The sequence below is a fragment of the Oncorhynchus masou genome, unplaced genomic scaffold (assembly GCF_036934945.1).
Source record: "Oncorhynchus masou masou isolate Uvic2021 unplaced genomic scaffold, UVic_Omas_1.1 unplaced_scaffold_1246, whole genome shotgun sequence".
NCBI classification, from domain to species: domain Eukaryota; kingdom Metazoa; phylum Chordata; class Actinopteri; order Salmoniformes; family Salmonidae; genus Oncorhynchus; species Oncorhynchus masou.
Genome location: NW_027002277.1, coordinates 74,126 through 87,379, shown reverse-complemented (window position 1 = coordinate 87,379; position 13,254 = coordinate 74,126). Strand labels below are relative to the sequence as shown.

The 13,254-nt window shown below is 43.4% G+C and overlaps 1 protein-coding gene across 1 annotated transcript; it reads left to right on the top strand.

Moving 5' to 3' along the window:
* The first annotated feature begins 3,913 nt into the window (after positions 1-3,913).
* On the top strand, positions 3,914-10,292 carry LOC135530064 (zinc finger protein 436-like). The gene is made up of 2 exons (XM_064958451.1): positions 3,914-4,582; positions 9,194-10,292. The coding sequence occupies exons 1-2, from the start codon at positions 4,132-4,134 to the stop codon at positions 10,000-10,002; spliced, it is 1,260 nt and encodes a 419-aa protein (XP_064814523.1). The 5' UTR covers positions 3,914-4,131; the 3' UTR covers positions 10,003-10,292.
* Positions 10,293-13,254: the final 2,962 nt, after the last annotated feature.

The window sequence follows — 13,254 nt, the reverse complement described above, 5'->3', positions numbered from 1 at the left end:
TAAAGTGGGTTAGATTTCCGGGACCACCCGTAAATCAAACATTTACGCAAACTAAAATTGTATCTTACCTTGAGACATACAGGTCAGTGTTTCCTTCAGCAGATTTATAGAGGATCAGTGTTTCATTATGTTGGGGGCTTTCAGTTAGAAGTGTTTCCTTCAGTTGGGGTAATCTAACTTTCATCAAGGTAAACTAGTGTTTCTTATACACAGTTGGGGGCTTTCATCAAGGTCAGTGTTTCATTATGTTGAGGGGGCTTTCATAGAGGTTTCCTTCAGTTTTTCTTTAATGTTGGGGGCTTTCATAGAGGTCAGTGTTTCCTTCAGTTGGGGAGCTTTCATAGAGGTCAGTGTTTCCTTCAGTTGAGGGAGCTTTCATCAAAGTGTCAGTGTTTCCTTATGTTGGGGGGGGCTTTCATAGAGGTCAGTGTTTCCTTTCATGTTGTTTCCTCATGTTGGGGCTTTCATCAAGGTCAGTGTTTCATTATGTTGGGGGCTTTCATAGAGGTCAGTGTTTCCTTATGTTGAGGGCTTTCATCAAGGTCAGTGTTTCCTTATGTTGAGGGGCTTTCATAGAGGTCAGTGTTTCCTTCAGTTGGGGGCTTTCATCAAGGTCAGTGTTTCATTATATTGGGGGCTTTCATCAAGGTCATCGTCCCCTTTACGCTGCTTCTATTCTCTGTTTATTGTCTATGCATAGTCACTTTAACCTAAATGTACATATTACTTCAATTACCTTGACTAACATGACTCTGTACCAGTACCCCCTGTATATAACCTCCACATTGACTCTGTACTGGTACCCCCTGTATATAACCTCCACATTGACTCTGGATGTACCCCCTGTATATAGCCTCCACATTGACTCTGTACCAGTACCCCTTGTATATAGCCTCCACATTGACTCTGTACTGGTACCCCCTGTATATAGCCTCCACATTGACTCTGTACCGGTACCCCCTGTATATAGCCTCTTTGGGAGATAGACATATATGGAGGAGCATAAATATAGTAACACAAGAAAGAGATACACTTATAGAGTGCATTTGCCATTCTGGTAAAATACATTGTCCATTGTATAGGAGAGATGACCAGAGGAGGCCATAGATGTATAGAATAGTTGAACACTAAACAGACCACATGAAGAGAAGGAGACATGTAGGCGCCAAGACGGCTGGACACACCAAAAACTAGAGGAAACACACAGTCTGCTGATGAGATAAAGACACACATACAAAAGAACACATGGAGCTAATTACAGGGTCAAAGCATAGGTCATAGGTTAGAGGGACGTATATTAGTTTTAGGAACAGCAAGGGTCTTGTAATCTGCCGAAAGCAGATGTGGGTGTTACTGGTCTGAACAAACAAGACCGGATTGGATGTAACTGTATTTGCATTGGAGGATGAACTAAAGATGTATGCATGGAGATAAAAGGGAGAGGGAGAGCTCTGGAGGTGTGGGTCAGTGTTTCGCGGGGCTCTCCGACTTATGATACGGATGTATTAAAAGTCTATCATTGAATTGAAAGTTCTTGGTCGTGTCATGTTTGAATCTATTGGCCACTACACCTCCACATTGACTCTGTACTGGTACCCCCTGTATATAGCCTCCACATTGACTCTGCCTCCACATTGACTCTGGTACCCCCTGTATACAACCTCCACATTGACTCTGTACTGGTACCCCCTGTATATAGCCTCCACATTGACTCTGTACTGGTACTCACTAGCATCAAGACTCTGTACTGGTACCCCCTGTATATAGCCTCCACATTGACTCACTGTACTGGTACCCACTGTATATAGCCTCCACATAGACTCTGTACTGGTACCCCTGTATATAGCCTCCACATTGACTCTGTACTGGTCCCCCTGTATATAGCCTCCACATTGACTCTGTACTGGTACCCCTGTATATAGCCTCCACATAGACTCTGTACTGGTAACCAGTATACAGCCTCCACATTGACTCTGTACTGGTACCCCCTGTATATAGCCTCCACATTGACTCTGTACTGGTACCCCCTGTATATAGCCTCCACATTGACTCTGTACTGGTACCTCCTGTATACAGCCTCCACATTGTTGTTACGGGCTTGTAAGTCAGCATTTCACTGTATTCTGTGCATGTGACAAATACCATTTGATTTGATGACGTTCCTAAAGAAAATAAAGTGCTTTTACTCCATACTGACATCCAAACCTCCTTGTTACGTTTTGAATGCTCAGGCAGTTCATTCATTTATCGATACAACGCGTTGTCAGCCTCTGGTCTGGTGGAATCAAAAAATACAAATACTGTGTTTGTAAACGATGTCTTCGTGTTGGAGCCCCCTCTGTACTGGTACCCTGTACTGGTAAACGATGTCTTCGTGTTGGAGCCTCCACATTGTACTGGTACCCTGTACTGGTAAATGATGTCTTCGTGTTGGAGCCCCTCTGTACTGGACCCTGTACTGGTAAATGATGTCTTCGTGTTGGAGCCCTGGTTGTCCGTACATTTTTATAAACAAGAACATTGTGCCTTCTGGTTTGCTTAATATCAGGAATTTGATGCATAGCATTTAATTTTCCTTTGAATTTTTAGTCAAGTTTGACAATTGAGGACTTTTTCCACCACTGTGCATTTAAAACCAGATACTTTTAGAATGTAACTCAGTCTGTTATGTCCTGTTTTAATTTGTATGTAAATATTTGATTTGGAAATTGCAAAATGTTCATCATTAAATGGATGAATAGAATGTGCATTTCTTGGGGTCTCCTGATTGGCGCAGCCGTCCAAGGCACGGCACTGCATTGCAGTGATTGAGTTGTCGCTACAGAGCCAGACTGTGTCACAATGGCCGTGACCGGGATTCCCATAGGGTGGCGCACAATTGGCACAGCGTTAGGGGAGGGCTTTACTTGGCTCATTGCGCTCTAGTGACTTCTTATGGAGTCCTGCAGGCTGACATATGTCGTCAGTTGAACAGTGTTTCTTCTGACACATTGGTGCAGCTGGCTTCCGGGTTAAGCGGGCGGGAGTTAAAAAGTGCGGTTGGCGGGGTCATCTTTCAGAGGACGCATGACTCGACCTTCACCTCTCCCAAGCCCGTTGTCGATGAGGCAAGATTGCAAATAATAATGTGAGTTTTATTTTCACCTTGAAACCTCTTGAATTTAGTTGTTTAATTTAATTGAGTTAATTTGTGTTTCTAGTCGTCAAGATAAAGGTGTATGAAAATGTGTTGAGGTTCCGTGTTCCGAGAACATTTTGTTGACATGAAAAACATTCACTACCTCATGATTGTTACCATCAGTATTACTCCAACATGTCAGAGGAAACACAGGTGCTGATTGTAAAAAAAAAAGGATAAAACATAAACTAAATTGTTTATTCTGGCCAACAATGTCGTAAAAACACATTTTCAAAATTAGCACAATGTTGTGTCTGACTTCTAAGTAGAGCCAATACTTTCCTCTGTGCAGACAGACCTGAATATGAGTATGTACATTATGAATGAATACTAGAATAGTAATTGTTTAAAAAATATATGTTTGTTTCTTTTTCCCCATCTAGATCAAATGACAATTTATTTAAATTGCATTTAACAAAGTCACAACACACATTATAGAGACAAAATAAGACAGAAATCAAAATCAAAATAATGTGAAAACAGAGAAATCTGTCTCTCTGTGGTTGATTTCTCTGTTTTCACTGTATTTGACCTGTCAGGTGGATGGAATATCTTGGCAAAGGATAAAATGTTTTTTTTTATGACACTGTCGGCCAGAATAAACAATGTCGTGAATATTTTTCTAAACTGCGTTACCCACTCCAGTCAGCAGATGGCGTTCTGAGTTTCAGGTGAATGCTTCTAGCGTGACGCATAATCTCGTGGACGGGACACTTCAAAAACAAAGCTGCTAATTTAACCACTTCGGTAGCTTGCTCGACAACAGAAAAGCGAAATACTGAAGCGCCTTAGCCCATTTTGGATATAATACTCTGTTTTAAACACAATTCTGTTTACGTATCTAGTAACGTTAGTTAACTTAAACGTAATTAACAATTTGTTGAAATTGATAGTCAAACTAGCACTAAGCTAGTCGCTAATGCTAACTAGCTAGCTAGCTGAAATCCCCGACCATGAGCTCAGTAAGCTACTCAGCTAAAGAAGAGGAGGTCTGTTGGACGGAGAAAGAAGCTCTGGGGCTGAACATTGTCGTAAAAGAGGAAGACGAGGATATTACCATGCAAGGAGAGGAAGGGGCTTTCAAAACGATAAAAGAGGAGGAGGAGGATGTTACAGTGAAAGAGGAGAAAGAAACGTTTGGGGTAAAAGAGGAAGAGTGGATAGAGTCTGTCACAGTGGAAGAGGAGGATATGGATGCTTTTAGAATTAAAGCGGAGGAAGACGAGGATATCAGCGTGGAAGAGGGGATAGAGGCTGTCACAGTGGCAGAAGAGGAGGTAGAAGCTTTCAGAATGAAAAAGGAGGAAGAGGAGGAGGATATTATATTGAAAAAAGAGGAAGAGCCTTCTAGAGAGGAAAAGGAAGGAGAGGAGGAGGAGACTGAACAAGATCTGATGATCACCAGTGAGTACAGCTGCTTTTGTCAAAATAAAAGTCCTGCAAGTGTGCCATACGTGCACAAAAAAAGTAATAACTTTTATTTTGAAAGCAGAGAGAAAGTGGGTTCTGGAAGTTTGGAAAGTCCGTTTAATAATACGTTCCTTTAGCTATTTGTGTCTTACATTTCTCGTTTGAAAGACCAATAAGTCCAGCTCACCAACTCAGCAAGTTAAAATGTAATTTTATTTCACTTCTGGCTTCTGACTGTTCAGTTTTTTTTTGTGCAAAAGCAACGCTAGTGCAAATACCCCAGCATTATTGGTAAAAACAGCTACAGTGAGAACCGTCTTTAAAAAACAGGGCACAAACACTGAAGTTGTTGAACTAATGTGTCGTTTTGAAGAGTTCTTCAACTGAAGTCCTACACTTGAATATGTTGTTCAGTACTGTAAAAAAAATGTTAACGGCTCAATCTGCCATTGGAACGTTCTTTTTTGTTGTTGTTGACTTTTACATTCAGGAAGTGGCTGCGTTTCCAGATTCTCCTGGAAGCCTCTTACAGATAGCTAAACAACCAAATATTCTGCTTCTACTCCACAGTAAAGTAGAATAAACTGCAGTAAAGTAAACAGTGCTCTGCCTGCTATACTGTATTTCCACGTCCATGGATGTCTGGTGTCCGTCGGTGCTCAGTGGGGGAGAGGGCTGGTTCCAGCAAATGGAAATAAAAGGCTTGATTTTTTTGGGGGGGGGGTGAACAGAATGATAACTTTTAATCACTAAATAACTCATAAACACAATTGAATATCAGTTAAAACACTATACGTTATTGTTAGGTCTACTTTTACTTGCTACTTATATGAACTTCTATTATCCACCGTCCTCAAAATATTTTAATGATCTGTTTTTTTTTTGTGTGACAAAATGACAGGGCACTTCCACTACTTTCTTAAAGCACTTTTCTAAACCTTCCTCTTTGGGCTGAACATGTCAATGTGTAGTTCATACATGCATAATTAATATCTTACCTCAATTAGCCACGGAAATCTATAGTTTCTAAACCTTCCTCTTTGGGCTGGATGTGCCAATGTGTAGTTCATACATGCAGAATTAATATCTTACCTCAATTAGCCACGGAAATCCCTAGTTTGAAAGTGACACTTTCTCTGGAACTTGTGCTGCCACATTTTCCCCCTCGTAGCAATTCAAGTTCGACAAATGAGCTACAGTCCCTCGCCATATGAGTGACGGCCAGCAAGAGGCTCATCCTGCACCCACAGCAGAGCAGAGGGAGAGTAATGACGTGGTGCACAAATCTACATGTGACGTAGTACGCAATTTTCCAGGGACCACATTTGGCTAGTGAGCTCTACTTTCAGGAAAAAAAGTATTCAAAAGTAAAGGAGGATCTCTTTAAACTTACAGAAGGACAATAGAGTGTCTGAAACTAAGTATAATAGTTGTAGGGGAATTTACTTCAACATGATTGAATTGATGCAGCCTGTTTCTAATACCTTTACAGACTGTTTCTAATACCTTTACAGATGATTGACTGTTTCTAATCCCCTTTCAGACTGTTTCTAATCCCCTTCTCAGTTTCAATCCCTTTTGAGACTGTTTCTAATCCAACCTTTACAGACTGTTTCAGACTGTTTCCAACCCTTCTCAGACTGTTTCCAATCCCCTTCTCAGACTGTTTCCAATCAGACTGTTTCCAATCCTGTTTCCAATCCCTTTCAGACTGTTTTCTTCTCAGACTGTTTCCAATACCTGTTTCCAATCCCCTTCTCAGACTGTTTCCAATCCCCTTCTCAGACTGTTTCCAATCCCCTTCTCAGACTGTTTCCAATCCCCTTCTCAGACTGTTTCCAATCCCCTTCTCAGACTGTTTCCCCCTTCTCAGACTGTTTCCAATCTCCTTCTCAGACTGTTTCCAATCCTGTTTCCAATCCCCTTCTCAGACTGTTTCCAATCCCCTTCTCAGACTGTTTCCAATCCTGTTTCCAATCCCCTTCTCAGACTGTTTCCAATCCCCTTCTCAGACTGTTTCCAATCCCCTTCTCAGACTGTTTCCAATCCCCTTCTCAGACTGTTTCCAATCCCCTTCTCAGACTGTTTCCAATCCCCTTCTCAGACTGTTTCCAATCCCCTTCTCAGACTGTTTCCAATCCCCTTCTCAGACTGTTTCCAATCCCCTTTCAGACTGTTTCCAATCCCCTTCTCAGACTGTTTCCAATCCCCTTCTCAGACTGTTTCCAATCCCCTTCTCAGACTGTTTCCAATCCCCTTCTCAGACTGTTTCCAATCCCCTTCTCAGACTGTTTCCAATCCCCTTCTCAGACTGACTGTTTCCAATCCCCTTCTCAGACTGTTTCCAATCCCCTTCTCAGACTGTTTCCAATCCCCTTCTCAGACTGTTTCCAATCCCCTTCTCAGACTGTTTCCAATCCCCTTCTCAGACTGTTTCCAATCCCCTTCTCAGACTGCAGACTGTTTCCAATCCCCTTCTCAGACTGTTTCCAATCCCCTTCTCAGACTGTTTCCAATCCCCTTCTCAGACTGTTTCCAATCCCCTTCTCAGACTGTTTCCAATCCCCTTCTCAGACTGTTTCCAATCCCCTTCTCAGACTGTTTCCAATCCCCTTCTCAGACTGTTTCCAATCCCCTTTCAGACTGTTTCCAATCCCCTTCTCAGACCAATCTCAGACTGTTTCCAATCCCCTTCTCAGACTGTTTCCAATCCCCTTCTCAGACTGTTTCCAATCCCCTTCTCAGACTGTTTCCAATGAGACTGTTTCCTTTCAGACAAGACTGTTTCCAATCCCCTTCTCAGACTGTTTCCAATCCCCTTCTCAGACTGTTTCCAATCCCCTTCTCAGACTGTTTCCAATCCCCTTCTCAGACTGTTTCCAATCCCCTTCTCAGACTGTTTCCAATCAGACCCTTCTCAGACTGTTTCCAATCCCCTTTCAGACTGTTTCCAATCCCCTTCTCAGACTGTTTCCAATGAGACCCCTTCTCAGACTGTTTCCAATCCCCTTCTCAGACTGTTTCCAATCCCCTTCTCAGACTGTTTTTCAGACTGTTTCCAATCCCCTTCTCAGACTGTTTCCAATCCCCTCAGACTGTTTCCAATCCCCTTCTCAGACTGTTTCCAATCCCCTTTCAGACTGTTTCCAATCCCCTTTCCAATCCCCTTCTCAGACTGTTTCCAATCCCTTCTCAGACTGTTTCCAATCCCCTTCTCAGACTGTTTCCAATCCCTTCTCAGACTGTTTCCAATCCCCTTTCAGACTGTTTCCAATCCCCTTCTCAGACTGTTTCCAATCCCCTTCTCAGACTGTTTCCAATCCCCTTCTCAGACTGTTTCCAATCCCCTTCTCAGACTGTTTCCAATCCCCTTCTCAGACTGTTTCCAATCCCCTTCTCACTGTTTCCAATCCCCTTCTCAGACTGTTTCCAATCCCCTTTCAGACTGTTTCCAATCCCCTTCTCAGACTGTTTCCAATCCCCTTCTCAACTGTTTCCCCTTCTCAGACTGTTTCCAATCCCCTTCTCAGACTGTTTCCAATCCCCTTCTCAGACTGTTTCCAATCCCCTTCTCAGACTGTTTCCAATCCCCTTTCAGACTGTTTCCAATCCCCTTCTCCCCAATCCCCTTCTCACTGTTTCCAATCCCCTTCTCAGACTGTTTCCAATCCCCTTCTCAGACCTTTCAGACTGTTTCCAATCCCCTTCTCAGACTGTTTCCAATCCCCTTCTCAGACTGTTTCCAATCCCCTTCTCAGACTGTTTCCAATCCCCTTCTCAGACTGTTTCCAATCCCCTTCTCAGACTGTTTCCAATCCCCTTCTCAGACTGTTTCCAATCCCCTTCTCAGACTGTTTCCAATCCCCTTCTCAGACTGTTTCCAATCTCCTGTTTTCAATCAGACTGTTTCCAATCCCCTTCTCAGACTGTTTCCAATCCCCTTCTCCTTCTCAGACTGTTTCCAATCCCCTTTCAGACTGTTTCCAATCCCCTTCTCAGACTGTTTCCAATCTCCTTCTCAGACTGTTTCCAATCCCCTTCTCAGACTGTTTCCAATCCCCTTCTCAGACTGTTTCCAACCCCCTTGACTGTTTCCAAACCCCTTCTCAGACTGTTTCCAACCCCTTCTCAGACTGTTTCCAATCCCCTTCTCAGACTGTTTCCAATCCCCTTCTCAGACTGTTTCCAATCCCCTTCTCAGACTGTTTCCAATCCCCTTCTCAGACTGTTTCCAATCCCCTTCTCAGACTGTTTCAATCCCCTTCTCAGACTGTTTTAATCCCCTTCTCAGACTGTTTCCAAACCCCTTCTCAGACTGTTTCCAAACCCCTTTCAGACTGTTTCCAAACCCCTTCTCAGACTGTTTCCAATCCCTTCTCAGACTGTTTCCAATACCCTTCTCAGACTGTTTCCAATCCCCTTTCAATCCAGTTTCTAATACCTTTTCAAACTAATTCTGGTAGATGTTTTATATGACTGTTTGACCTGAAATGTTTGCTTATGCCACAAATGATTTGCATAACAACAGTGAAGTTCAATAGTGTTTTCAATTAGTGTTTATTCAGGTCTCTCTGTTTAAATAAACCCTCTGTTTGTCTTTGGCAGGAGAAAGATCAGACTCAGAGGAACCAGAGACGTCCAAACCAGCAAAACCACACGACTGCTCCCACTGCGGGAAGAGTTTTACCAAGTTAGGAAACCTGAGAAGACATGAGAGGACACACACAGGAGAGAAGCCTCATCACTGCTCCCAGTGTGGGAAGAGTTTTACCCAGTTAGGGAACCTGAAAATACACGAGAGAATACACACAGGAGAGAAGCCTTACGAATGCTCTCAATGTGGAATGAGTTTTACCAAGTTAGGGTACCTGAAATCGCATGAGAGAACACACACAGGAGAGAAGCCTTTCCACTGCTCACTGTGCGGGAAGAGTTTTACAGAGTTAGGCAACATGAAAAGGCACGAGCGGACACACACAGGCGAGAAGCCTCATCACTGCTGTCAGTGTGGGAAGACTTTTACAGAGTTAGGGAGTCTGAAAATACATAAGAGAATACACACAGGGGAGAAGCCTTTCCGCTGCTCCCTGTGTGGAAAGACTTTTACAGAGTTAAGTAACCTGAAAAAACATGAGAGGACACACACAGGAGATAAGCCTTTCCACTGCTCCCTGTGTGGAAAGAGTTTTACAGAGTTAGGGAGTCTAAAAATGCATAAGAGAATACACACAGGCGAGAAGCCTCATCACTGTTCTCAGTGCGGAAAGAGTTTTACAAAGTTAGGGAACCTGAAAATGCATGAGAGAATACACACAGGAGAGAAGCCATACCAATGCTCCCTGTGCTTAAAGAGTTTTACCTCATTAAGGCAATTGAAAGAACATGAAAGAATCCACACCATAGAGAAACGTTAGCAATGCTCCTAGTGTAAAATTATATATTTTTTAACCAGTTAGTTTTAACCAGTTAGGGTACCTGAAAAAATCATGAGATAATACATACAGTGAAGATGCCTTACCACTGTTCCAGTGTATAAACGAATATATCACATCAAATATACTTTAATTTAATGACATTCTATTTTAAAGCTACAATGTGTAACGTTTTTGTGCAAACCTGACACACATTCACACAGAAAAACCCCCACAAATAATGCTCCCACACTTGTCTCATATATTGTACTGCAAAATGTTGTGCTTTTGTTTATGCCACATGAAATCAAGTTGTATAAAATGGACCAACAAAATACATCTATGTTTTTTTTTTTTCATTTCAAAACAATAACTGAATATGAAGCAGACTATGTCAGTGTGAATGTATCCGAGTAAATAACGTCATGCTGCTTACTTAGCGATGACCACTTTCCCCTGATTAGACACATACCTGACTCGAACTCGGGACTTCTGTTTTACAAAACACGTGACCGTCCTCTTCTCTCAAGCGTCTCTACTATTCGCGCGCTCAAAAGTTAGTATCGAGTGGCGCGCGATTGGGACACTTACAACTGACGAGTAAGTTTCACACGTCTTCGATGTGCTCCATTCAGCCCCTCAAAACTGACAACAGCGACCACAGCGTTGAGCTGAGCACAACTGAACATCCGAGTCACTGTGAAGGACGGGCACGTTGCTTCCTTCAGGTTTGCCACAAGCTTCACGGAGACTAAAGATTCGGAGCAGAGCGCAGTGTTCCAAAGTCGTTTCACGTCACAAAAGAGGCAACTTGTCATATGTTCCGCTATTCTAAGCACTTTTTGTGCTCCTTGGAAATTTGAGACGTATGCCACATTTTTGATTCCTTGCATTTTCTCGGTGATATAATGACATTCTATTTTAAAGCGACAACGTGTCACTTTTTTTGGGGGGGGGGGGCAAACCTGACACACATTCACACAGAAATATGCGTTATGGATCTGTCAGTCTCATTGAAAGAAAGTCCAAGAAGGTGTAGATCTGTTCCATGTGTGCAATTTCTATGCTTCCCTGTTCTGAAGTTGAGTTTTTGTATCTTTTTAATTGGGACTCGAACCAGGGTGTCTGTAGTCCACCAGCTTCAAAACAGCTGAACATTATTTGGTTGTGTAAAATATATTTCTATAGTGGTTGAGATGGTAAAATGATTCTCTACACAATAACTGCTTGTCATTGTGAAATTAGACTGAAATGAGGTGAACTACTAGAATTTAGGAGCCAGGAAAATGGTTGAGAGATTTCTGCATAGTACATCTTTAAGTTGATGTGTGGTACGAATACATTGAAGCAGCATATCAACTTGACATCATGTTTTTAGGTTCCACTGGGGAGTAGAATAATATTTTACCAGCCCAGGGCTAATTATGTATACAACTCATTATTTCACATGGGGGAGATTTGTGGCTGTTCCACTGATGTTAAAAGACCAGCTTGCTTCCTGTCATCCAGCTGGCTGCTGTCAGAATAACCCACAGCCGACTGGCACAAAACCAGGTAAGAACAAAACATTCATCACATGTAACTATTATTTAAATATGCAGTTGGTTTTCTTTCAAATTACCTTCCGGTGGTGAATGATGGGCTTCCGGTGGTGAATGATGGGCTTCCGGAGGTGAATGATGGGCTTCCGGTGGGAATGATGGGCTTCCGGAGGTGAATGATGGGCTTCCGGAGGTGAATGATGGGCTTCCGGAGGTGAATGATGGGCTTCCGGAGGTGAATGATGGGCTTCCGGTGGTGAATGATGGGCTTCCGGAGGTGAATGATGGGCTTCCGGAGGTGAATGATGGGCTTCCGGAGGTGAATGATGGGCTTCCGGTGGTGAATGATGGGCTTCTGGTGGTGAATGATGGGCTTCCGGTGGTGAATGATGGGCTTCCGGTGGTGAATGATGGGCTTCCGGAGGTGAATGATGGGCTTCCGGTGGTGAATGATGGGCTTCCGGGTGAATGATGGGCTTCCGGAGGTGAATGATGGGCTTCCGGAGGTGAATGATGGGCTTCCGGTGGTGAATGATGGGCTTCCGGAGGTGAATGATGGGCTTCCGGAGGTGAATGATGGGCTTCCGGAGGTGAATGATGGGCTTCCGGAGGTGAATGATGGGCTTCCGGTGGTGAATGATGGGCTTCCGGTGGTGAATGGTGAATGATGGGCTTCCGAGTGGCGCAGTGGAATAAGGCACAGCATCTCAGTGCTAGAGGTGTCACTTCAGACCCTGGTTCAATTCCAGGCTGTATCTAAGGTGCTGCATCTCAGTGCTGGAGGTGTCACTACAGATACCCTGGTTCTATTCTAGGCTGTATTACAGTGTTCTAAAACACTATAGACCCTGGTTTGATGCCAGGCTGTATCACAGCAGTCTAAGGCACTGCATCTCAGTGCTAGAGGCGTCATTACAGACCCTGGTTCAAGTCCAGGCTGTATCTAAGGAAATTCCAGGCTGTATCTAAGGCATTGCATCTCAGTGCTAGAGGCATCACAACAGACACCCTAGAGGGTTCGATTCCAGGCTGTATCACAGCGGTCTAAGGCACTGTATCTCAGTGCTAGAAGTGTCACTACAGACCATGATTTGATTCCAAGCTGTATCACAACCAACCGTGACTGGGAATGTTGGTCTTTCAGATGATGTTTCTTGCATGACGTAAAATCTAGTGGACAGCACATGACCCTTTTTCAGCAACCTGGGAGCACTTTAAACACATTTTGTGTTTTAAACTGTAGATGTACACTACATGGCCAAAAGTATATGGACACCCCTTCAAATGAGTGGATTTGGCTATTTCAGCCACATCCGTTGCTGACAGGTGTATAAAATCGAGCACACAGCCATACAATCTCCATAGAAAAACATTAGCAGTAGAATGGCCTCACTGAAGAGCTCAGTGACTTTCAACGTGGCATCGTCATAGGATGCCACCTTTCCAACAAGTCAGTTCGTCAAATTTCTACTACTGCTAGAGCTGCCCCGGCCAACTGTAAGGGCTGTTATTGTGAAGTGGAAACATCTAGCGCCTTGCGGTCAGATGCCGAGCAGTTGCCATACCCGGCGGTGATGCAGTCAGTCAAGATACTCTCAATGGTGCACCTGTTTTTTTGTGTGTGTTTTTTGTACATTTTTTACCCCTTTTTCTCCCCAATTCCGTGGTATCCAGTTAGTTAGTCTTGTCCCATCGCTGCAACTCCCGTACCGCC

What these genes read in the sequence shown, in the direction of transcription:
- LOC135530064 (XM_064958451.1), top strand. Translation starts at nt 4,132, where the DNA reads ATGAGCTCAGTAAGCTACTCAGCTAAAGAAGAGGAGGTCTGTTGGACG. An exon ending in ACAAGATCTGATGATCACCA is followed by an intron (nt 4,583 to 9,193) that starts GTGAGTACAGCT and finishes TGTCTTTGGCAG; the next exon opens with GAGAAAGATCAGACTCAGAG.